General features: G+C 38.0%; 1 protein-coding gene across 6 annotated transcripts in view; it reads right to left on the bottom strand.

The window, feature by feature from the left end:
- TSG101 (tumor susceptibility gene 101) overlaps nucleotides 1-23,807 on the bottom strand; it is a 155,678-nt gene extending 131,871 nt beyond the window's left edge. The window contains exons 1-4 of one of the 6 annotated variants that reach the window (XM_089598384.1): nucleotides 23,746-23,807; nucleotides 22,767-22,825; nucleotides 22,600-22,684; nucleotides 22,472-22,537 (exon numbers count right to left, since the gene is read on the bottom strand). In XM_089598384.1, the coding sequence (XP_089454510.1) occupies nucleotides 22,472-22,537; nucleotides 22,600-22,684; nucleotides 22,767-22,811 (196 nt within the window). In that variant the 5' untranslated portion in view covers nucleotides 22,812-22,825; nucleotides 23,746-23,807. The other 5 variants (XM_089598385.1, XM_089598383.1, XM_089598388.1 and 2 more) reach the window with 5 other exon arrangements.
- Between the last annotated feature and the right edge of the window lie 1,160 nt (nucleotides 23,808-24,967).

Below are 24,967 nucleotides of genomic sequence, written 5' to 3'. Positions count from 1 at the left end.
ACAACTGCCTTAGCCTCGCCTTGTACGTGCGATTTCAAGTACTACAACTTCTGGACGTCAGTGAGACTTGAATCGTCGTGTACGAGAGCACGGTAAAGATCTTGAAAGGACTTCCAGTCCTCTCGATTAACAGAGAAGACAGGAAGGCTGATATTCGGCAGGCGCGGGCATTGATGCATTCCAGAATGAGAGGAGTGGCCGGTATCGCTTGCGTCGGAAGGAGCCAGGCGGTCCCTGGCGTCGTACAAACGTGACCTCGCATCGAGGTAATGGCCTTCATCAACCGCATAGAGCTTCTTTGGCAAATCATCTGACTCAGGCTCAGGGGTGCCCTGTATCAGGAGTCGGTGGTTGTTTGAGAATCAGCTCAATATATATTGAGGAGCTCAAGTCGCGCTTCGATCAGGCTCTTGCTCCACTGCGTGATACCAAGAACGGCGTCTGCGAAACGGGCCAGGGTATCACCGCGCGTGCGCTAAGTCTTCAGCTGGACTGACGGGCCTTCTTTCTGCCTGCAATTAAAACATTATGAGCTCGACGCCTGTCTTTTAAGCAAAGCTCTACTGGCTGTGCTGCAGCTCGCTGCAAGAAACGCTACGTGAGCCCAGGTTGTGTAGACAAGTGACATGGCGGTGAGGAGAGAAGAGCGAAGCCCCGCCCGAATATCAGTTCGTTACATCGACTCTCGCGGTACTAAAGTGGCCGTCGATACGACGGGCACCGTCCGAGGCTTGGGTCCCGCAGGGACAACGGCACTTGCTAATAGTCAGGTCACTATTCAAACGAGGCGATGCTGGCGGTGGCTCAGCAGACTCGACGGTATCGCTGACTGGACGACAGTGCAGTTACTGCGACGCTAGCCTCACATTGCTGAGGCATGAGCAAGCGCGTTTACTCTCCAGTGCCGACCTCAGGACGGCCCGCGATAACCCAGGGGGCGCCTACCATGGCGTCTACAGGGACAGCCTAGCTGGTCGCCCTAACCTCGAGCTGAGCTGCTCAGATGCGATCGCGCGCGTGACTTACGACGCTTGTAGCGTAACTGCCGCGGTGGAGCTTCACCCAGCCTAGTCAATGACTCACGTAACCTTGACGCACCACTGCTGCATTACGTGCAGCAGAGATCAAACGATTTCAATGCGTGTTCGAACGCAAAACCCTTCTTTCTTCTTATACTTACATTACGAGTCGTAATGGGACCCCAGACTGTCCTCTACTCGGCAATGTCCTCGCAGCAGGTTTTCCCGTAAAAGCCGATCCGGCTCGAAGGACCAATTTTTTTATTGAGAGCTTGATTTGGATACACAGTGACGCTATTACGGTTACACAAGTCGTTACGATGGTAAGTTTCTTGAGCGTTGATATCGAGAAGAAAGCCTATATGCACTCTTGATGGACGCAGACAGACAGACCACACGAATTTTGTTTTTGGGGAGGCGCGAGCGCCCCCGGAGAACGGCGTGGCGGTAGGTGTTCTTAAGCGAGCATGGCTCGGCTCGAGTTAGGCCGGAAGGTCGGGCAGGCGCTCAGAGCCTGGCGGTGGCGCGCAGTTCAATTTCGCGCACGCACACACACACACACACACACACACACACACATATATACCATCTCTCTATCCATATATATAATTATTAAATAAAAAAAAATCTATATACATAAAGTAGATATACCTTTTTCTTCGTAACAATAGAAAAATAGTCAATCGATCCGAAAAATTACCAGCGAAAGCGAACGGAATCATAATCGAGCGGTCACCCATCCGACTGTCAACCACGGCAAACTCTGCTTAACTTTCCAGATCGACGAGACTGCAAATCTACCGCTGCACCACCGTGTCGGTAGTAAGTATACCTACTGCTGCATGGTAGAAATCGTAACGTGGCTGTAATACGGGCTAATCTGAGCCTCGTTACAGCTAAGGTACTATCAGGTAAATAATGTCTAACACAAAACACTGCTGCATCTTTTAGAAATCTTTGAAAAACATAGCAAAAATTGTTCTTTTTTCCTATGTATCTTTTCGTACGTATGTATATATATATATATATATATATATATATATATATATATATATATGTGTGTGTGTGTGTGTGTGTGTGTGTGTGTGTAAGTAAAAAAAACGTACATAACATCTTACTAATATATAAAGCAAAGTCGCTAAAACCGTTGTAATCGCTAACCGCGAAAACTACTGAACCGATTTTGCTGAAATTTTGCACACTGATTCATGATATTTCCTAGATGGTTTTAGTATAGTTTTTATCTTAAAAAATTTAATAACAATAGCAATAAATGAGCTCAAAGTTTTGCAAAAATACGTCAGCTTTTCACTTTAGTTCAGTAAAATTCGCTAGGTGGCGTCGACATAAAATCGAAGCTACCTGCAACATAATTAAATAAGCGTGGTTATAATAGGCCGGAGCGTATCGATAGCTGTATAGTCGAGCTTCGGCAGCTCATCAAGCCGTTCAGAGTATGCTGATGATAGTCCTGCAGCTGGGTATCCCGGTTACGGACGACACTCTTCTCCAAGGGGGAAGGGACCTAAGTGTTCCTTTACCCTGAATCTCGACGAGTGTGATCAAAGAATAATAAATTACTTCCAACCGATGCCGTCTCTGCCAGAATACCAGGAGACATACCTATTTAGCCAGAGCACAATCTGCATCAACTCTTCAGAGTTGTGTGGCAGTCCCACCATCCCACCTGTTGTAGTTAGAGCATTTTTGACTACAAATGTAAGCAAGGAAAAACAGCTCTGAGGGTCACGGGAACCACAACGGCTTTCTTCTTGGTCGTCGCGTCCCCAACGCGCTTACCCACATGTTCCCGTCCTCTAAAGATGAGCAATTGAGCAGTTGGTTATCCGGGGAACGACCCGAGACGAGATATTCTTTGGTCAGCGGCGTATCTCCCTCCATCACAGTCTCTGTACATCGAGACTTCCAGGGTAAGAATCAAGCAACCCGTAGCCAGCTCTTCATCATCAGGAATAATAATGAAGAATAGCCTGAAAGTTTCACCACTGGCGCTTTTTAGGGCCATTATAAGTATTTGCGTTCCCTACTTAACCATCAATTTCATCGGTTCTTTTTAGGGGCCACCTAAGTGTAAACTACCTTGCCAACAAATACATTTTTATTACCATTTCCGGAAGCGATTCGTCGACTAAAAGACTATATTAACTAAAGACGGGCACTATTAAACCAAGTCAGCTATTCACTGGCAGACGTCACCTGCGGAGTTGTTCTTCGCAAGGCTGGAAAACCCGGTGACCGACGACTCTATATTACCCTCTCGACTCTAAGCATTCAACCAGGAATCACTGATCCTCTCCAAGGTCTGCGCTGGGCAAACCTATAACAGCTATAAAGGAAAAAAAACTTGAGCCAACGGGACAGCCTCCACTGGACAAGTATCACTAACCAATCTCCCCATCTAAGATCACCAAAACAACTGAATCTGAAAATAAAAAAGGTGCTTTAGACACCAACGTCTTCGACGTTATACCAGGAGACGTTGGGAAAGAGCACTACAACTAGCCCCAAAGCTTCGGACTTTGTAATTTTTCTCCCAATCAATCTGGGTCTTCAACAGTAAGCCAGAGAAGATCACCCTGAGGTATCCAGGTCACAATTTCTGTTAACTGCAGTCAAGAAAGAGTTAACTTAAGAAGCTCACCGGTCTTTTTTAGGGCCATCGGACGTCGAACTACCTTGCCAACAAATGTATTAAAATTAACAAAGTTGACTGAAAATAGCCTTTAGGGGTCATAAAAGTCGTAAGCATACCAATAGTCACAAAAGGGTATATTGGAAAGAAAACCTCAAATGTATCTAATAAATACAATTTGAGGCGTCAAGAAACTGACGCAGAAAATTTATCGAGATTGAAACAGCAGCGTCAAAATCGTCAACTAAAGAGTTCATTACGTGAGAGATCAGCTTTTCATTGTACCCTCACAGCAATCTCTGAAATCTTTAAAGATCCTACTTCAGATTTTTTAATAAGTAGAAAATGTATTTGTGTTTTTATAGCAATAAAAATGTTGGGTTTAAGGTCCAGGACTTTGTTGCTCTGGTAATAAAATAGTGAGATATGAGAAAAAACAATTTTTTTTTAATATAAATTTTTTGGGGGTTTAAAATCTTAACAGCTTTAAAAAATAGCCCTTTTCGTGAATGACACAGAAGAAACTAAATCAACAACTTCTTATAGCCATCGATTATTTTATGGCATAAATTTTCAGCATAATTATTTTTTTGAATTTTCACACCTTATTATTTGACCAAATAAACTATATGGATTCCGAAAAAATATTTTTTAAGAAGAAGATTTTTGTTCTAAGATGTATCGGGAGTATGTGTAAAATTTTCTAACTAAAAATGTTTCACATTACATGTCAACACACTACGGTGTTTTATTTAGTAAGTCTCGGGCGAAGCCGAGACGGGGGGGCTGCTAGTATTAAATATGTATAATACGATAACTTAACATTTGAAAACAAGAAAAAATGCTGTATCTCGAAAGGGAAGCAAAATTGGCTAAAATTAAGAATTTCTACAGGTTTCCTTAAGAGGATCTACATGATCGAGGTGCACAAATATAGAGGGGTCGGTCTATGAACAAACATAACCTCAATTATTTCTTTTTTTGACAGTTTTGAAAAGAACGAATAAAAAAAGTTTTTTTTTCGTACACCGTTTTTGAAAAATTAATATGAACATTGACAAAATCTTCGAAAAATTTTGTCACAATTTTTGTTACAACATAGCCTCCCTCAATGAAAAAAACAGTCGTATCTCGAAAAAGCAGCCAGATAGGCCAAAAATAATTCGACGTACAGACAACAATTATTGAGGTGCAAAAATGTGTTACACAGATTCATACAAATAATCGTAATAATTCTTAAAATAATAAGTCATGTATCAAAGGCCATGCTAAAACTTTCATATCCTACCTATGAATTAATTTATTTTCTCTTCTCTATAATGTATTATAAGAAAAATTGTCACATGGCCAAAACGTATATTCTTTGTATTAATTTTGAGATCAGTAGAAATTAGTTAAGCACGGGTAAATTTTAATATTAAATCATAAGTTATTATAGAAATATATGAAAAGAAAAATTACAATTTTATAATGGGAAATAGCTATATGCCTATTGCTTTCTTTAATCTCAATAAGATATAGTGGATTATTTTACTTTTATGGTAGCCAAAATTTAGACAAATAATTTGTCAGATACAAAGATTCCAACAAAAATTCATTGTGCACATATGATGTCATATTAAATGCACGAATATTAATTTTAAATAAAAGGAATTTTTGTCTCACGTAATGGGACAAAAGTACCGTCTTTAGGCACAGTATGGTGAAAATTTTTGTTTCATTCTGCATTACATTACCAACAATTCGTACATGTATTACATGTATCATAGCAAACATGGAAGTACTTAGAATACGCGAATCATAACATAAGTAGTATATTAAGGTATATGTATTCTGTGCACGCGCGTGCTCGAATAGGTAATAATATTAAAATTTTCACTATTTTAATGTGGGATTTTTAAAGATCTATTGAAATTAAGTGTACTCTAATTTTCTCAGTTTTTATTTTACCAAGTTTAATAAGATTTGAGTTGGAAGTTTCACTTCTGACGGGAGTTCCGAGACCCACACCTGGTTTTTTTTTCAAGGTTAAAGACTAGTGGTAAAGAGTATGCTGATGTCACTGTTTTCAAAACATGCATTAAGTTTTATTGAATATCCGTCGCAGCAGTTTCAAAAATGTGATGACACGAGTACAAAGTGATTAATTTTTGAAACCTTTACGGCGGATGGTTTATGATCAACGTCAGCACAAACATTGAAATAAATGTTTATACTTTACTGTTTAATAAAATGTATTCTAAGAAATTTTATATCAGTACATTCTTTAACCTTGAAAAACAAAATTGTCTTAATGGTAGTTACACGAGTAACTGTAGTTACAAAACTTTCAAGAAAATTTATTCAGGCAGCAATCTTAGCTGTAAGTTTGAGCAGCGGCGGCGGCGCGGCGGCGCGCGGCGACGGTGACGGCTGCAAAAAGAGCTCGATTGGCAGTCGACCCGACGAAACGAGCTGATTTTTTTATTATACCCTACAAAATGCCTTACCGTAAATTGATTGAGTCATCATAATGCAAAAAGTATCCGTAGACTAATTGCTCCCTTTCATATACTTCACTACATGAGAGAAGAGAGAAGAGAAGTAGTATGCTCAGTTGTGTGTTCGTAACCGTGTGGGTAACGTGAGAGTCTATGACTGTTTTAGGGTGTGCTAGTGTACAGAAAAGCGGATCGTGCGGTCGGGCGATTCGTTTTGGCGATACACACGCAACCCTAGTGATCGCAAACACTTTCGAAAAGAGTTAGCGCAACTGTGTGGTAGCAGATTGTTAGACTAATCAATATATTTTGGCAATTCGTGTATTGCTCACTAATTTATGAGAGTCTTCGAAGAGCTAGGGCGAAGACGATCTGCGGGAGAGATAAAGTGGGTTTGCTACTGTAGTGAAGAACCGTGGGCCACAGTAACAACCGTGTTTGTCGTATATATCGAGTCAAGAGGCAGAGTTCTTACATGTGGTAGCTACTACAGGGTCATAGTTTTCTCGGTGCACTACTACATCATCGCAGCTACAAGTCGATTGCAACACTTTTAACACTGTGCTCACGTGAGGTAATCTAATATTATAACTGAACGTCCGTGGTAGTCTCCGCACACCGCTTGTGAGATCACGATCGTTTAGCGAACTAAGTATTATACAGAGAAGCAGCTCGTACGCTTGATCGATTCGTTTCGGAGATCTACGCGCAACTCACGGACCGTGTGGTGGTGGTGGCAAGTCATACGACTCATCAGTCTACTTTGGTACTCCGTGCATTGCTCGAAAATTCGTAAGTAGCTTTGGAGAGTCAACGCTAAGACGATCCGTGCAAAAAATAAAGGTGATTAGACTAAGTTCGTAGACAAAATTTATAAACATAACTTTCAACTCTCAATTTTCAAGAACACCGAGCGGAAATACGGTCAGCAAAAATAAAGACATAATATTTGAAAAGATTTTTCAATATCCGTTTCTTAAAAAGCAAATATAATATTACACTGTAAAAAAATCCACAAAAATTGTAAAATGTAGAAACTTTCTTTCTCTTCTTTACCACCACCGTAGATACAAGTCGATCGTAACACTTTCAAGAATGTGCTGATTGGAGGCAATCCAATTAACGTCCGTAGTCAAGTCTCCGCACACCGCTCGTGAGATCACGATTGTTTTGGGCAAGCTAAGTAGTATACAGTGAAACGACTCGTACGCTTGATCGGTTTGTTTCAACGATCCACGCGCAACTCACGTGACCGTGAGCGTTTTGGAAAAGAGCTAGCGCAACGACGTGGTGGCAAGTCACACGAATAATTAGTATACTTTAGTACTCTGTGCATTGATCAACAATTCGTGAGTGGCTTTGTAGAGTCAGCACTAAGATGATCGGTGCGAAAATAAAGTTGATCAGTCACTGCAGCAAAAAACTGTGGTTCATAACAGCAGTCATGACTCTGCTATCTGTGTCTGTCGAGAGGTAGCGCTCTGGTTCTTTTAATTATTAAAGTGGTTATAAGGAAAGTGTGACTGAAGTGCCCGAAAATCACTGGCTCCACCATTTTGGGGATTCATTGGGAAAATTTCAATCCAAGCAGTGATGTGTAAATCTGTGTTTTCCTCTCCACCACTTCCATCAAATATGCAGTCCCCAAAAATAGCGTCTTCGGTCACACTTCTCTTATACACACTCTACAATCATCTTACAGTAGCACCACTCATGTCTCTGTCTTTTGCTCTCCTAAGTAGTAGGTTGTTTATCATAATCTATGTTTCTCTCTCTTAGCATGTCAAAAAGTTACTCCCTACGTTCTCCCCACTCATCATACCATCTCACGTACAGTAATATGCAATACTTTTGGTCCCGTCAAAGCAGCATACTTCGTATGTAGTAGGATACCTATAATATTACACCACGTCGCTTTCTCTACTACTCAAAGATTTCGCAGGTCCTCCCCACCCACCGTACCACCTCCTTTGTTCATGATTCAGTAATAGTGTTAGTGATAGTGATTGTGAACAATTTACAGGTTTTTTTATTGACGAGCAAAATAAACTTTAAAATAATCAACTTTTGTATACAAAATTTTTCCATACTTTTTTAAATTATAATAAGCAGCCGTCAAAACTAAAGACAAGACTGTATGGCTACTTGCGAAAAAAAATGTTCGTGAAAATAAGTGCAAAGTTTGTGGTGTGATTTATTGGAAAAAAGCCAACAGTAAAAACATTAAGTGGCGATTTTATATTAGTGTAAACGGCTGGACATGCCCCAGCTGTATTGTAACATATTAGGATTAGCAGCAGTTCCGTATGTCTCTCTCTCTCTCTCTTTCCACGATGTTTAGATTTCGCATGTTCTCCCCTCCGCTCGACAAGGTTTTTCATAGTCTCCCTACCTACCTCACAAATACTTACTTGCAACACTTTGGCTCCGTCAAAGCAGACCCCTACCCCAGAGAAGGAGGTTTGTTTTGACGGGCCAAAGTGTTGCAACAACTACTCTGATTTATCAGATTACTTGCAACACGATGCGAAGTCTGATTAGGCACTTATGGGCAGCGTTGTTTTACCAAGTGTATCACACACATAGTCTATGACTGAAGAACTGAAGCGCCGCTCAATGGCAGCGTCAGTGTATACATAATAATTGTGTAAATAAGTGTTTTAAAAAAAATTTGTTTATTTTTTATTACATGAACATGATCATTAAGCGATTTTTATCATAAATTCCTTATGACGTTATTATTACAGAAGTAACTTTTAAGGTTTCACGCTAAAACTGACGCACCGTTGTGCGGCGCTTCAGTTCTTCAGTCATATAGACTTTGTGCGTGATACACTTGGTAAAATAACGCTGCTTATGGGACCAATACTTGAAAAAATTAAATCAGTAATACTAGGTATTAAAACGATGCATTTTCAATCTGATGGTCCGTCAACACAATACAAAAATAAAATTCATTTTTATTTACTACATCATTTCTGTAACAAACTTAATCTAACAAGCGCTACTTGGAATTGTAGAGCTTCAGGTCATGGCAAAAGTGTAGTCGATGCAATTGGAGGCACAGTCAAAGAAATCTGCGATAGACATGTGACTTTTGGGCATAACATTTTATGTGCAAAAGATATGATGGAATGCATTGATAAATCTAACGGTATAATAAATTCATTTTTTATTGATGAAAAAGAATTTAAAGTTTTGATACTCTTGTTCCCGATAATTTAAAGCCAGTTCAAGGAACTTCAAAAGTTCATTAAGTCACATGGTCCAAATATAACAGTGAAAGCCTATCATATAACTACTTATTGTGCTCAATTTGTAATGTTGAAACTGGTTGTAAACATTATCGAATTGACAGTACAGTAACATATAGAATGGAAAAATCTGTCATAAATGTTAATAAAGTTCATATTTCACCTTTTCAATTAATTAAAAGTTTCAAAACTGGAGAGTAGATGATAGTAATTTACAATCAGTGGTATCCTGGAAAAATTGAGAAAATTAATAAAAATTCATTAGTTGTTAAATTTTTTAGAGAGAAAGAAAAAATACTTCTGTTGACCAAAAAATAATACAGTTAACATTGTATTTTCAATACAGCTACTATGTGAAACAAATAAGCCAATTAGTACAGCAAAAAAAATGTTTTCGAAATAAGCGATTGTAAATATAAAAAAATAACTGCAATATCGGATCCATGTATTATTATAATCTATATATTTTTAATGCTTACCATTAATTATGTAAGCTATTTAATATAAGATCATAATCTATTATCAAAAAGTTTCAAAGTAATCTTTTATTGAAACTTGAATAAATTGGAAGTTATTTGCACATTTTTCAGTTTAAAACTACATTATTAGCATCACCTTTTCAATAATTGGGTCCTGTTGTGAAATAAAGTCCTATTTAATTATAAAGACAGATTCCTTACAAAAAAGACACTTGACGTTGTACATCATTGAAACGAGAAGCTGGTTTAATAAGGCAGTACAAGTGCCTTGCTCACTCAGTATTTTCTAAAAATTGAACATTGTTATCTTCAGCGATATTCTCATATAGGCACTTAATTTCTTAAACAGGCAAGCTCGATTTTTTGTTTCAACAAGTCTCATTTTTCGTTACACCATTAATGTTTATACGTACAGTTTGTTATTTCGTATCATTTCGTTACATTCAACTTTTTATTGGAATAATATTTCTAAGATTGAATTTTACAATAATGTACATACATGTGTCTGTAACTTACACTGTTTTAATGTGGAACGTTACATAAAATAAATACTTTGTGCAACAACTTTTACAGTCTGTACAGAAAGCTGTATTGTAAATGACAAGAGGAGGCACAACACAGCCTCTTTTCCTGGCTTACAGAAACGCTTACCAGGGATCGCTCGTGGCGTTGTTCGAGATGTGATCCTAAAAGAAGTGATCTGGATAAATGTCTGCGTTTCTTATCAGCTGCCACCATGTTGATCTAAGAAGGTTAGAACCAATCGTAGAAAGTAGTGATTTATGAGGAAGTGATACGAAAATGCACTGCCATTTTTACCTCAATCAAATGACGGAAAAATTCAAAACTTAGAGAGAAATCTAAATAAAATAAAATTTGTTGGCATCTGACTGTAGTTGCTTCCTTTTGAAATAAGGTAAGGTAAAAGCACCAGTACGCGAACACTTTCTAAAATTGCACCTGTAGATTGAACAGCTTGAATAAACTATTTTCAATTTAAGTGGATAAAAAAAAAATTTTTTCTGATATCGTTTGATCGTTCTTTAGATAAAACAAAATTTATATTTTAGTAAGTCTTTATACTCAACGAGAAAAAAATTATTTATTCGTGCAACTTGTATGAGGTGGCTTGTGAGACTGTTCAGGTACTGGTACCATTAGGTTTTACCAATGCCCAGTACTCGAACACATAAAAACGATTGAAATCACTGTTAATCAATAATAATAGTATGCCAAGCCAGTCGTTATAGTTTTTATAATATGTTACTAATGAAATTAGAAGGAAATTTTTCGATTTGGTTATTTGCAATACATAATAAAAATATAAATCAGTAGAAGGCAGCTAACATAACCTCTCTCCCATTTAATTAACATGGGATGTTCAAGTACTCGGTCAAAAATACGTATCGGTACCAATACCTGAACACGCTGTTCAGCTACTGGGTCATTGGTAAAAAAACTTTAAAATTAATTTATTAATTGTACACATGACGTAGAAAAACTTTTTTTTTTTTTTTTTTTAAAGGAAAAAATATAAACTTACTGGCGCAATGACTGTTTTGTTGTTATGCAAATTAGAAATTCAATAAAAATGAGGAAACAAAGACTTTATGAAAAAGGGTTCACGTACTGGTGCTTTTACCTTAAGTTATTTGTCAAAATTAATCCCTAGGTTCAATCAATAACTTCTTTGAGATTCTTGAATGGCCGTTCAAACTTGGTCTACATCTATCTCACAAATAAATAAATTTGTTATACATATTTCAAAATTCTTTTCCAAAAACTACGAGCATGAATGCGTTTCATTTACATCGTTCATTCGCTTATCGTTCGCTCATAATTCGCTTATATATATGTATACGTATTACATGTACATTTACGGGAGTACGCATACGCATAGTGTATGTGTATATATATCTATAGACGAGTACTGTATGTGTGTGTATAGTTATACAGATCGCACAGCACCCGAAATGAACGAAATGAAATGTTACGCTTACACCATCTAAAAAAACAATGGTTATACAACAGTGTCGTCATTATTATTTACGGTTTTTCAATTACATGTACCTTGTGAATCATTTGTAATTGTAGCTATATGTTTATAGTTACACACGATTTGTTTACGTTTTCAAATACTTCCTATCTGCAAGAAAAATAAGTAAATATGGCCGAGATAATCAGAAATCTGGACAAGGTTTCTTATCACTCTCTCGAGGATCACTACAGTAGATAAGTAGGGACCAAGAGAAAACAGTATGTATAAGTCGACTAACACACATTTATGGTACTACGTGTCTACGTATGGGGAGTTGGGGACTTCGGAAAAGAGGTTCGAAATATATGTATGGGTTATTTCACAAAAAATGCGATATTATATGAAGCCTACGTTTAAAAACAACGGATCAAATTATTTCGAGTCAGAACTTTTTTTAAACGATGTAAACAAATTTTCCTTACACCAATTTTGTGTGGCCGTAAGTTTGAAAAAGAGGCCAAAATGGTCGTTACTGTAAAGAGAAGCATTTAAAAGTTTCATTTTTTACGGTTTCTGGTGCCTAGACGTAGATTTTTTCATTTTTTTACGATAAAGTATCTAAATATTTGAGGTGTTGAGCACCTTGTCTAATACTTTAGAAAGGAAAAAGAAATTTTGTTTTCAAGTACGGGATAATTTATTTGTAAAGCCTACTTTTAACACTTTTGAATTGCGTACCACAAATGATTTAATTTGACCAAGTGATTAATTTTCAGACACTTGGAATCAATTGTTTTCTATTCCAGAGTGTACAAGAACACTATCAATTTTTATTTGGCTATTTGTAGTATCGTCGCGAATACAGAGCGTTTTTCCCAGTAAAATAAGCGGTCATTGGCGTCACACCTCTAATCTCGGAGGAATTTGAAATCATCGATTAGATGACTATTATATAATAAACCAAGGGGTATATGTGACATAGGGTGTGTATGTGACAAACAAAATTTTGTTGAAAAATTTCACCTTGGGGCTTCACAATCGCAAAAAAAAAAAAATTTTAAAAGGGAGATAGCGATTAGTGTCGAATTGAAGGTTCGATTACATCAAATTGAACCTGAGATTTTATAAAATGTACTGAAGTTAGTTGTAAGATTAGATGTCAAACTAACCTTTGGCATGCATCGCGCGCCCTTCGAGGCTAGTTTCTTAAAAAATGCAATTAAATTAACATGTATTTTTTATAAATGATCGCAGAGTCGGGCCCTAAAGTTTTTAACTAGTTTCGACATTATATAACTTGGAAAAAGCAGTTAAAAAATTCTAAAAATTTAATTAAAAAAATCTCAATTAGAGCGTGAAAATATCACAGCTTTTGTGAAATAACCTATATATTGGGATCTTAAAATGTCGCGTGACTTTCGCAATATATATAGTAGGGGTAAATTAACACATTGTTATAAGCGGCCTTTTGGGGGGTAGGCGGCTATAAACAGAACGGGAGAGTTGAGGAAGGCTGGAGTCGTCTTCGAGGATATCGATCAGCAGTCGAGAACGAGCAGCAATAAGCACCCTGTGCTAGAGACTCTATGCATGGAAGGTGGTGCACATCGCCCCACGTCGAGCGCCAAATTGTTATGATCGGCCTTTTGGGGGTAGACGGCTTAGAACAGCGAAGGAGAGTCAGAGTGGGTGATAATTCTCTCCAAAGGTATCGGATGGGCCGTGGAGATGAATCCACGGAGAGAACCCTGGATTGGAGACTCTAGGCGTAGTAAGGTAGTGCTTCCACTGGATTCCAATACCGCTGCTGGAGTTAGTGTCGCTGATGGTTAGTTGAGCAGTGACTCACAGTGGTCAAGACGAATCCGTAGTCATAGAATGCGATTACTAGCGCAAAAGAGATTTGAGTGTTTGTCCGATTCTCTCAATAGTTGGTCAACAGTGCCACGTAGGGCAGATAATAATGGCGAGAGTGGGTAGAATAAGAGTCAAAGCACTAGGTTAAACGTGGTATTAAACGTAGGTATTTTATTCAAATTAATTGGTACTCTAGCCACTGTCGCAGTGTAGGTCTCGGTGAGCGAAAACCTAGTATTGGTATGGATCGGGTGATCCGGGTGGATCATTACAAGACGTCGCGCAACCCTTCTTAAATACTATAAACTATCTTTTTACTTACGATATTTGGTAGAAACTAGTAGTTGCCACCTAGCGGGCAGTAAGTGGTACTATCAGGCGGAAAGTTTTGAAATCGGAGCTGCGCGTGACATTTAAAAATCAAATTTATGTAAAACGATTGAATTTAAAGAATATTTTAAATTAATAACTAATAAAATAATACCCTGAATAATAATGACATATTTTATAGAGCAAATCTGTTTTTATATTTTTTATGCTTACAACAATTGTAATACCATAAAAGCTGGAATTATAGTATTGCAACTAATTTTTTTTGAACGTCAATCGTTATCTGAAGCTTAAAAACTTACTTCGAAAGTGTAAGACGTACATTTTACTCGTACAAATCCCTCCCGCCGCTGTCTATAAAAAGGTGTATAAACAGGACTTTAGTACAGGTTACTTAACAATTAAGGTGGAAAAACAATTAGTGGCAGTACCATTATTCCCCGAAAAACATGTTATTTGCCAGCTTTTGAAGTATTACCATTGCTGTAGGCATGAAAAAAGAGATTTGTCCCTACAAGGCTTGTGCAGAGATGAGTACAAAGATTGCTAACAGCAAATACGATGTAAGAGGAATTTTTGGCATTGATCGGGGTGACCCCCCGCGTGCAGCCGTCGAAACGGGCGCACATTTTTCGAGAGTGCGAGACTCATATCGGAGAGCGTACGCCTACAAGAAGAGGAGTGGATTCGCGTGGAAATGAGCATATAGGCGCACATTTTGGAGACACGTAAAAGGGGTGTACCGAATGTGTGCCTACGAGGAGAGGAGCAGAAATATCGACTATAGCTATATAGCTGAGCACACAGCCAAAGCAAGCGACGATACGAGTTTTTCCGTTTTGATTGCAATCGAGTATGTGCTGTACATTTTTAACTGACTCTTGCTCTCTCACTCTTGCTTCAATGTTATCTATCAATCTTATTCAATCAAATCGTGGAACTCAATGCTCATAATTATTTGCACAGAAGTTGATTTCAAAACATTTCTTTATTATTTTTCTCATATATTAATACTTAAATTTTCAAATCCAGTATTATTTTGAAAACATATTCAGCTATTTTTTTAAGGATGGCAGTTTAGCTGTAACTAATAATTTATTATTTTTTCTCATTATAATTGTTATGTACTGTAGGACAAGCTTCGGAGGTTGTCAATGAACATATGCGACTTTAAGATCTGTCTCACTCAAAGTTCCGATAGCTAAGATGGTAAAAGTTTATGCCGCTGCTCGCATTGTTCTGTCCTCTCAAGATCGATGTCAACTATCGGCAGATTTTTTTTCTTTTTTTTGTTAATGTGATTTATCATTCTGATTTAATTTTTTTTATATTTTTTATTTAAATTTATAAATAATGTTAAAAAAACTTTTTTTCTATACGTAGAGATAAATATATTTTCAATACTAATTCTATTAAATAATTTGGTAAGTTGATACTTACCATTGATACTTGTTGGCAAGGCCATTTCGTTATTTCATAATAATAAAATAATTTCTTAGGGTGTAAGTATAATTCTTACATTTTAAAATTCCCAAGAAATTATTAGCATCCAATGTAAGGGAGCAAAAATCCGGAGGTACAAGAAAACTTACTCAAAACTCCCTCAATTTTTATTTTCCGTTTTTTGTTATAAAAGATTTTTAGGTATAGCAGCTATATACTTGTTTTATTGATTAAATATATAACTTTAATTTTAATTTTAAAATGTTGATTCTAGACCAAAGATTTAATAAGCGTATATAGATATTGAAACTTAATACCTTCAAAAACCGCTGCTTGCATTGTTTTGCCATCTAAGAATCGATTCCAACTGTCGGCAGATTTTTTTTTTTTTTTTTTGTTAATGTTATTTATCATTCTGATTTAATTTTTTTTTATTTATGTTTTATTTAAATTTATAAATAGTGTTATAAAAACTTTTTTTTTCTATACGTAGAAATAAATACATTTTCAATACTAATTCTATCGTGGTGGAGTGGCTGTATACGTCCGTGACTCGCTGCAGAGTAGGATTGTTGGTGCATCATCATCGAGACCAATTTTCTTATGCGTCGACATGTACAGCCCTCCAAAGGCTGGCTACTGGGAGGACGTGGAGGAGGCCATCGTGGCATGCAACCAGGGTTACGATCGGCTCATCATCATAGGTGACTTTAACATCGAGTGGAACTGCTCGTGTACGAGTTCCAACCTGCTTAAGCAGTCACTGCAGACATTGGAGATAGAAAGAGTACCCTACGGTCCTACACACCACAGCAGGGCGTCCGAGTCCACAAATGACTATACATGTCTTAGCAAGAGCTGCCCCATACTCTCTCACACGTAGACATAGCTTCCTTGGATTTCTAAACACGATGCACTTGTGGTGGAGTTAGAGTATGAAATGCCTTCTAACCGAACGAGGTACGTGAGGCGCCGCTCGTACGGGAGTTTGGATGTGGATGTTTTGGTGCAGGAGCTGCTAGAGGAGGACTGGAGCTGTCTTGAGGGCCCTCCCAGTGTGCATCAGATGGTGGAAGGCTTCATGGCGGTGCTGCAGAGGGCACTTGATCGGCATGCCCCCGTCCGAGACATCAGGATCACTGCTGATCCCAAGCCGTGGATAACGCCCCGAATCAGGTCACTGATCAGGGCCCGTAACCAGGCTTGGCGAGACCATAGGCGGCGCCGCTCTGACGATTCCCGAACCACGTATAATCATCTGCGAAACAGGGTCAAGATGGAGATCAGAGATGCGGTGAGGGCGTACCACCGACGCCGCTTTCGGGAGTGTCGGAGCGCGGCAGAGAAGTGGCGGGTGATAAACTCACTCGGATTTACAAGTCAAAAGAGTATGCAACACCATTTGCCCATTGACCCGACGGAGCTGAACAAACACTTCATTGGTCCGGGGGGGGGGCTGGATCACTCCCATGTTTGCAGCTAGCGAGGATCGCGCCAGACGACCGGTTTTATTTCCGACATGTAAGGCCTGAGAACGTGATTAATGCATTTCGGGCGGCTAGATCTAACACCTGTGAACCGGACGGTGTGCCGGTCAGCTTTTTAAGGCAGAGTCTCCCGGCGATCTTGCCCATTCTAATACGGATTTTTTATGTGTCCTTCCAAGGAGGCAAGTTTCCGGAATCATGGTGGTCGTGCCCGTGCCATCGTCCCCGCCGATTGTCGTCCGATTAGTTTGTTGTGCGCGGCGGCGAAACTTTTTGAATACGTTGCACTGCGCCAGATAATGGAGTACATAGAGCATCACCAGATCTTGGATAAATTTCAGTCGGGCTACAGAGGGTCACAAATCACGCACACTGCTCTGCTCAGGATTCTGGATGACACGAAAATAGCAATGAAGAGAGAGGACATGTAACGTTGCTGATAGTGATAGATCTGTCGCATGCGTTTGACCTGGTCAACATCCAGCTTCTGGTCAGCAAGCTAGTCAGTCTGGGCTTCTCTGACTCAGCGGCATCCTGGATTGCGTCTTATCTGTCGGGTCGCACTCAGGTGGTGCGGGCTCCTGATGGCGCACTGTCGCGGGCTCTTTTTAGGGAGTCCCGGATCCCACAGGGCAGTCTGCTTGGGCCTTTGCTCTTCTTGTTGTAGGTGAATGACATGTCGGGTGCCTTCCATGGCTGCGACTACCACTCGTACGCGGATGACACCTGTTTTCAGCTGCACGGCGAGGTGGGAAACGCTCCGCTATTAATAAATAGAGCAAACGAAATACTAAGCAGGGTGTCAAAATAGGTAAGGCTCAATGGACTCCAGATCAAGGAGTTTAAAATCCGAGCAATGTGGATGGGCACCCGAGGCCTAGAGCGACGATTGAACGGAATGGGACCTCTTCCTATAATCGAGATCAACGGCACTGTCATAGCGCCAACTGCATCCCTCAGACTGCTTGGAGTGGAATTTAACGGTACACTGACCTGGCGGCCACACTGCATGGAAGTCTCCAGGAAATGCTACTCCGGCTTGGCGCGACTCCGGCGTCTCGGCGAGGGTATGCCGCGAGATACTCGCCTCATGCTGGTGCGCTCCCTTGTCTTTCCGCACATCGATTACTGTGCTGCGGTGCTCTACGAGCTCTCCAGTGAGATGATGGCAAGGATGGGAAGGTGTGTCAACGCGGCGCTGAGATTTGTGGACGGATTACGAAAGTCCGACCATATCACACCGTCTTACCGGAGGTACAGCGTGCTTACCTACCTCAGCAGACAGCTCTGCATCATGCTGAGCCTTGTCGCAAATATTTTAAGAACGGGTACACCTGAGAACCTAGCTGAGCGAGTCAGATTCAGGGACGAGGATCCACGGGCAGTCGGCACAAGGAGGGTCGGTACTTATGAGCTGGAGGTGCCACGAGCCCGCCTCGACGTGTTTGGCTCGTCGTACATGGTGGGTGCAGCGGTGGAGTGGAACAGACTGCTTGCATCGACGAGAGCTGCCTACGCCACTACTAGTTTCAGAAGCAAACTTTTAAAAGTACTAAAATTGAGAGACATTAGACTGAAAAATTAATGAGTTTTCAGTAAAAGTGTGTGCATATAGTGGTTTTATACATATACATGTATTTTTACATTTTTTTTTATATTCTTTACTAAAATTAATTTATTTTAAAATTTTTATTCTTTAAAGGATGGTTACTCTCAACAAAATATTTTATTTTTTAAACTATGGTGAGTCTCTGATATAGTTGAAAAATATATAATTTCGTCCTGGCTACCATGGACTACTTGTCTTTAGCCTAAAAAACTTCTGACTTCTATTAAATAATTTGGTAAGTTGATACTACTTGTTGGCAAGGCCATTTTGTAATTTCATAATAAAATACATTTTTAGGATATAAGTATAATTCTTACATTTTAAAACTCCTAAGAAACTATTAACATCCAATGTAAGAGAGCAAAAAATCTGAAGGCACAAGAAACATTACTCAAAACTCCCTCAATTTTTATTTAGCCATTTTATAGCGGTTTGTAATGAGGATCGAGGCGTAGGGCCTTAGACGAGAGACGCTCCACCTCAATGGTAAGAAAATTGCCTTTGCGCACCGTTGGTACCCGACGCTTGTCCATCTGAGTAACTGTATAGCTGCGTTTATATGTACAAACACGCTATCCCTGGGTGTCAGAAGTTAAGGTTTCGTACGCATGCGCAAGGCGCAAAACGCCGACGGGCGAATGGCGAGCGAGTCAGTTACGAATTATTCAAGCTAACAAAAGGTAGGTTCCTGCGTCCAGTCCTTTTGTTGTACACTTTTCCATGAATAAATACATGAGTCTAGCTATTCTTTGTTGTTTTTTGTTCTATGTTATCTTCACCATCTTGACCTGATACCTGTTGTTTACATATACAATAATCATAATCTTCAGATTATAAAAAATCCTCATGCCGTAAAAACTTGCTAATTGATTTTATTTAATTATTGATCGAAATGCTGTTTTATTATTCTTTTGGCAGTCTGAAATTAGGACTTGGTAATATACTTCATTGGGAATTTGAAACCATTTTAAAATTTTACAAAAATGTTTTCTATTGTTTTTATACAAGTTTTTACTGATAAAAATTTAAACATGCAGTAATTCGAAGTAGACGGACGCTGATGATTTGCCTTGATGATTCAGATCAATAATAAAGTTTAGATGAGTAGCTCTTATTTATAATAGTACGCAAGACAAAAAGCTTTAACTGCTAATAAAAAAATCAATCTCAATCAATAAGATCTGTTTTTCATTACTGTTCAGATTCTTGTTGCATAATTTTTGAAGGTATTAAGTTTCGATATCTACATATGCTAATTAAATCTTTGGTCTAGAATCAACATTTTAAAATTAAAATTAAAGTTATATATTTAATCAATAAAACAAGTATATAGCTGCTATACCTAAAAATCTTTTATAACAAAAAACGGAAATTAAAAATTGAGGGAGTTTTGATTAAGTTTTCTTGTACCTCCGGATTTTTGCTCTCTTACATTGGATGTTAATAATTTCTTGGGAATTTTAAAATGTAAGAATTATACTTATACCCTAAGAAATTATTTTATTATTATGAAATAACGAAATGGCCTTGCCAACAAGTATCAATGGTAAGTATCAACTTACCAAATTATTTAATAGAATTAGTATTGGAAATATATTTATTTCTACGTATAGAAAAAAAGTTTTTTTAACATTATTTATAAATTTAAATAAAACATATAAAAAAATTAAATCAGAATGATAAATCACATTAACAAAAAAAAGAAAAAAAATCTGCCGACAGTTGGCATCGATCTTTAGAGGACAGAACAATGCGAGCAGCGGCATAAACTTTAACCATCTTAGCTATCGGAACTTTGAGTGAGACAGATCTTAAAGTCGCATATGTTCATTGACAACCTCCGGAGCTTGTCCTACAGTACATAACAATTATAATGAGAAAAAATAATAATTATTGGTTATAGCTAACTGCCATCCTTAAAAAAATAGCTGAATATGTTTTCAAAATAATACTGGATTTGAAAATATAAGTATTAATATATGAGAAAAATAATGAAGAAATGTTTTGAAATCAACTTCTGTGCAAATAATTATGAGCATTGAGTTCCACAATTTAATTGAATAAGATTGATAGATAACATTAAAGCAAGAGCGAGAGAGCAAGAGTCAGTTAAAAATGTATAGCACATACTCAGTTGCAATCAAAACAGAAAAACTCGTATCGTCGCTTGCTTTGACTGTTTTTTTTTTTTTTTTCCACGGTGATGGCTATTCCGGCTATACTGCTGGATTTGGCCAATTTTCAAAGTTGCAGGCTCTGTGTTATACTCTTTAATAATTCTCGTCTTTCTTCACTTCCTCTTCTTGTCTTCCCATCTCTCCAGAAGGTTACGTTCGCGTTAGTAGTCAGTCTTAGCACTGCTGTTGGTCAGACTCATTCACTCATCAGACTTGGAAGATTTCTTAATGCATATTTTTGAGCCGTCTATCATACTATCATTTGAGTTTAAGTTAGTTTATTGGCTTTGTATTTTTTTACATATGCCAGACAGACTATCATAGTTTGCGCCACAGTGTAGCGCAGTCTGGCGAGTGTAGTTATAACTGAGCGCCGAAGGCGCGGGATCATTTAAATCTTTGAATTCCCGTATCCAGTATCACGGCGTATATCCATGTACTTCCAAACTCTCCATCCACCGAGCCGGCAATCCAGGAACGACATCCGTCGAATGTTCCAGAGCAAAACAAACTACTCAATTCCCTCACCTCAATGGTTAAACCTTGCGGTGTTCTTCGGGTCACAATCACAACGGCTGGCTGAGTAAACAGAAGAGGGCCTCGATGTCGAGCCCAAAACAAAACAACAAACAGCCAAAACTTGTCTCAAAACAACACTATACGACTATATGTTCAACATTAATAAACTGAATACAAATAAATTCCGGTCTACAGCAGCCCAGTCAGGGAGGGGTGGACTGAGCGCAGCTTTGCGCTCCTCTCCTCGTAGGCATACATTTAATATACACCTTCCACGTGTCTCCCAAATGTGCACCTATCATAGAGATATTATTTAGTAATATCTCTATGGCGCTTATATGCTCATTTCCACGCGAATCCACTCCTCTTCTCCTAGGCGCAATCATGTGATGTTTTGGGATCCCAACATGTAGTGAGATTTATTTTATAGATTAATACTATGGCGGAACACATTACAAACACTTTTTTGAGGATCACTATGGTCGGATCCCAATACATACACAAATTCGTCATCTGCGGTAATTTTAAAAATTTAAAGGTCTAATACGTGATCAGCACGTTAAAAAATATACCTAGGAATACTAATTTTCAGTATGATGGGTAGCAGACAGTATTCGGAAGTACAGCCCAAATGTCTTACAAGAAATTGTTAAAACTCTAGACCATGTCTGACTAGCTTGTTATCCGCTGAACTGAACATTTTTATCCAATGCTACGTTCTTAGTAATTTTTCACGTTTTTTTAATAAGTTTCTCTCATAAAATTTTTCATTTTTTTATCATCACGATCACTCATAGTTGTACGTACGCAAAAAGGGTGGTCACATTGCAAACGACATGTTGCTAAAAATCGCCTTCACAAGAGAGTATTCCAAATATTTCGCGTATGCTCTTCTGTGGGTGCATGCTCAATGTATGCACTAGCCCATTTGCTAATTTCTGATGCTACGTTGCAACAAAAACGTTCTTACACTATTAACAATAACAATAACAATAATCATAATAATAAAGATAGTTATACTAATAATAATAGAAACAATAAGAATAACAATAGTATAACAATGATAACAGTAATTAAATGGTGAGAAAATGTCTCATTTACAACTGGACATTATTTGTAGCTATTACAACCAAATAAAAAATACACGCAAATCTACAAATATTACAGGAATTTAAATCAATCTTACCTTTGAATCTAACGGGAATGGTTCCTTGCAAGTTGATTAAATCTTTACGAGACCCGTCGTTAAAAACTAAAACAGTTAAATAAACTTGTATAGTTACCATTATATTAATAATAAATCTAAATACTAACCAAAAAGTTCGGTTTTCCAATGTAAACTTCGATAAAGATTAAGCACTAAAAATACATCTTTTCTAGTAATGTCGGGATTATGGTACTGTAAGAATAAATATTACAAACTATAGAAGACTTGAAACGTTAGAGAAAAATTATGTACAGTACATAAAATTTTCACCTACTTTTAACAAAAACTGTTTCATCTTAGTCTCATCCGCATGATTCATTTTCACTACACAGTCTGTAAAAAATTTATCAAAAATGTAGCAGATATGACATTATGACAATTTAGTTTAACAGAAATTATCTCCTGATTACACAAAGAATAAGCAAATTATGGATAGAGAAAAGACTGTAATAAAAATAAGTGGACGTTTCTGCAAATGGAGCTTGATGAGGTTGTTTTCCTTAATCTAACTGTTTTTACTTAATGACCATTTATAATATTTTTATTCGGTAATTACTAACAGTGAGGGATAGCATTCCTGAAGCCAAATCTAAAATATATTTATGTACACATTTGACAGTTTAGTATTATATTTACGTGTATGTGTGTGCGTGCGTGGGTGAGTTAGTAAAAAGTGACTCATACTGACAATGTAGTAAAAAAAAATTCAATAAAAATCATCTCATTGCGCAAATTACAAGGATTTGGTGCAAATAGACATAGGGCAAAAGATGAGCAAATAATGGCCTCATATGTTTCAAAAGTCTATAATTTGTCGATATTAGTACCGTCTTGCTACAGTATTTGACAATCACCGCACATTCCATACACATTTTGGGTAAATAAATATGATTAAGGATTGTATTATTTAAATAGTCTAGAGTTTGAATAACTCGTTCCACTCTTATTACGAGATGTAAACGTAATCATGAAATTGTGTGTAAAAATTTACCATTCATTGCTTTCAGTTCCATATCCACTGACAAATATTTTAAACTAGCATTTTATATAAGCTTATTAATTAACGATTGTTTTATTTTAAACGGTTTCTGAAATAGTTATAAAAACAAATGTTTCATAATCCCTTGTAAAAAAGGAAAATTGCTATTGTTTTTATTTCTAAAAATGCAAACAGTGTCATGAGTAATTACCCTAGTACTTAAAGACTATTTAGACACATATTTCTAAAAATGCAAACAGTCATGAGTAATTACCCTAGTACTTCGAGACTTTTTTGGGACTTATGAGTTGAAACCATAGAGGTATAAGAATAGAGGAGAATAGGGGGCGTGATATGCGACAGCAGAATTCGCTACGTAACGAGGCATCTGTCTTTGTCTGGCAGTTATGTTATTGGTCGAGTCATACATGAGATTGAATCAACTGTAGGATTCAGGACGAAGAAGTAGCCAATAACGTGGCTTTGGCAACAAGGACAGATGCCCCGTTACACTTAGTTATGCTGTCGCTGCCGCTAATGGGCTAGTATAGCGCTTTTCCCCTCTATTCTTATACCTCTATGGTTGAAACGTAATTAAGAAAGATTTATGTGCAAAGGACTTGCGTTGTTTTACCAAGTGTATCATGTATCATGCACATAGTCTATAGATTCGTTCCCCTTACAATCTAGGGACGGTCGGGGACAGTGTAGGCGAATCGGAGACGAAAGTGAACAAGTGCACTTCTCCGATCGACCCAGCAATGGGATATAGTTCCGGCCAGATTTGGAAATTCTCTAGGACCCAACCTCTCTGACGTGGGAAATCACTAAATCAAAAAAATAGTACCGAAGGTGACGCGCGAGATTCAAATAAGGTCCAATAACACAAGCGCCTAACACCTCATGACCCGGGGCGCTTACTGGCCACTCTGTTAATTAAATAATTATTAATAACACAAGCGCCAATCACCTCATAACCCGGGGCGCTTACTGGCCACTCTGTTAAATAAATAATTATTAATAACACAAGCACCTATCACCCGATAACCAGGGGCGCTTACTGGCCACTCTGTTAAATAAATAATTATTAATAACACAAGCACCTATCACCCGATAACCAGGGGTGCTTACTGGCCACTCTGTTAAATAAATAATTATTAATAACACAAGCGCCTATCACCTCATGACCCGGGGCGCTTACTGGTCACTCTGTTAAATAAATAATTATTAATAAAACAAGCGCCTATCACCCGATAACCAAGGGCGCTTACTGGCCACTCTGTTAAATAAATAATTATTAATAACACAAGCGCCTATCACCCAATGACCCAGGGCGCTTACTGGCCACTCTGTGCAATAAATAATTATTAATAACACAAGCACCTATCATCGTATAACCTGGGGCGCTTATTCCAAATCTAGTAAATAAATAATTATTCATAAATATGTCAAGCACCTTTTTCCTGATGATCCAGGACACTTGTTTGCAACACTAT

Source organism: Copidosoma floridanum, unplaced genomic scaffold, assembly GCF_036245765.1.
Source record: "Copidosoma floridanum isolate Cflo_tuat_1 unplaced genomic scaffold, Cflo_Japanese_pri ptg000006l, whole genome shotgun sequence".
Taxonomy (NCBI): Eukaryota; Metazoa; Arthropoda; class Insecta; order Hymenoptera; family Encyrtidae; genus Copidosoma; species Copidosoma floridanum.
The sequence above is the reverse complement of the archived record's forward strand: the minus strand, read 5'-3'. Positions and strand labels throughout refer to the sequence as shown.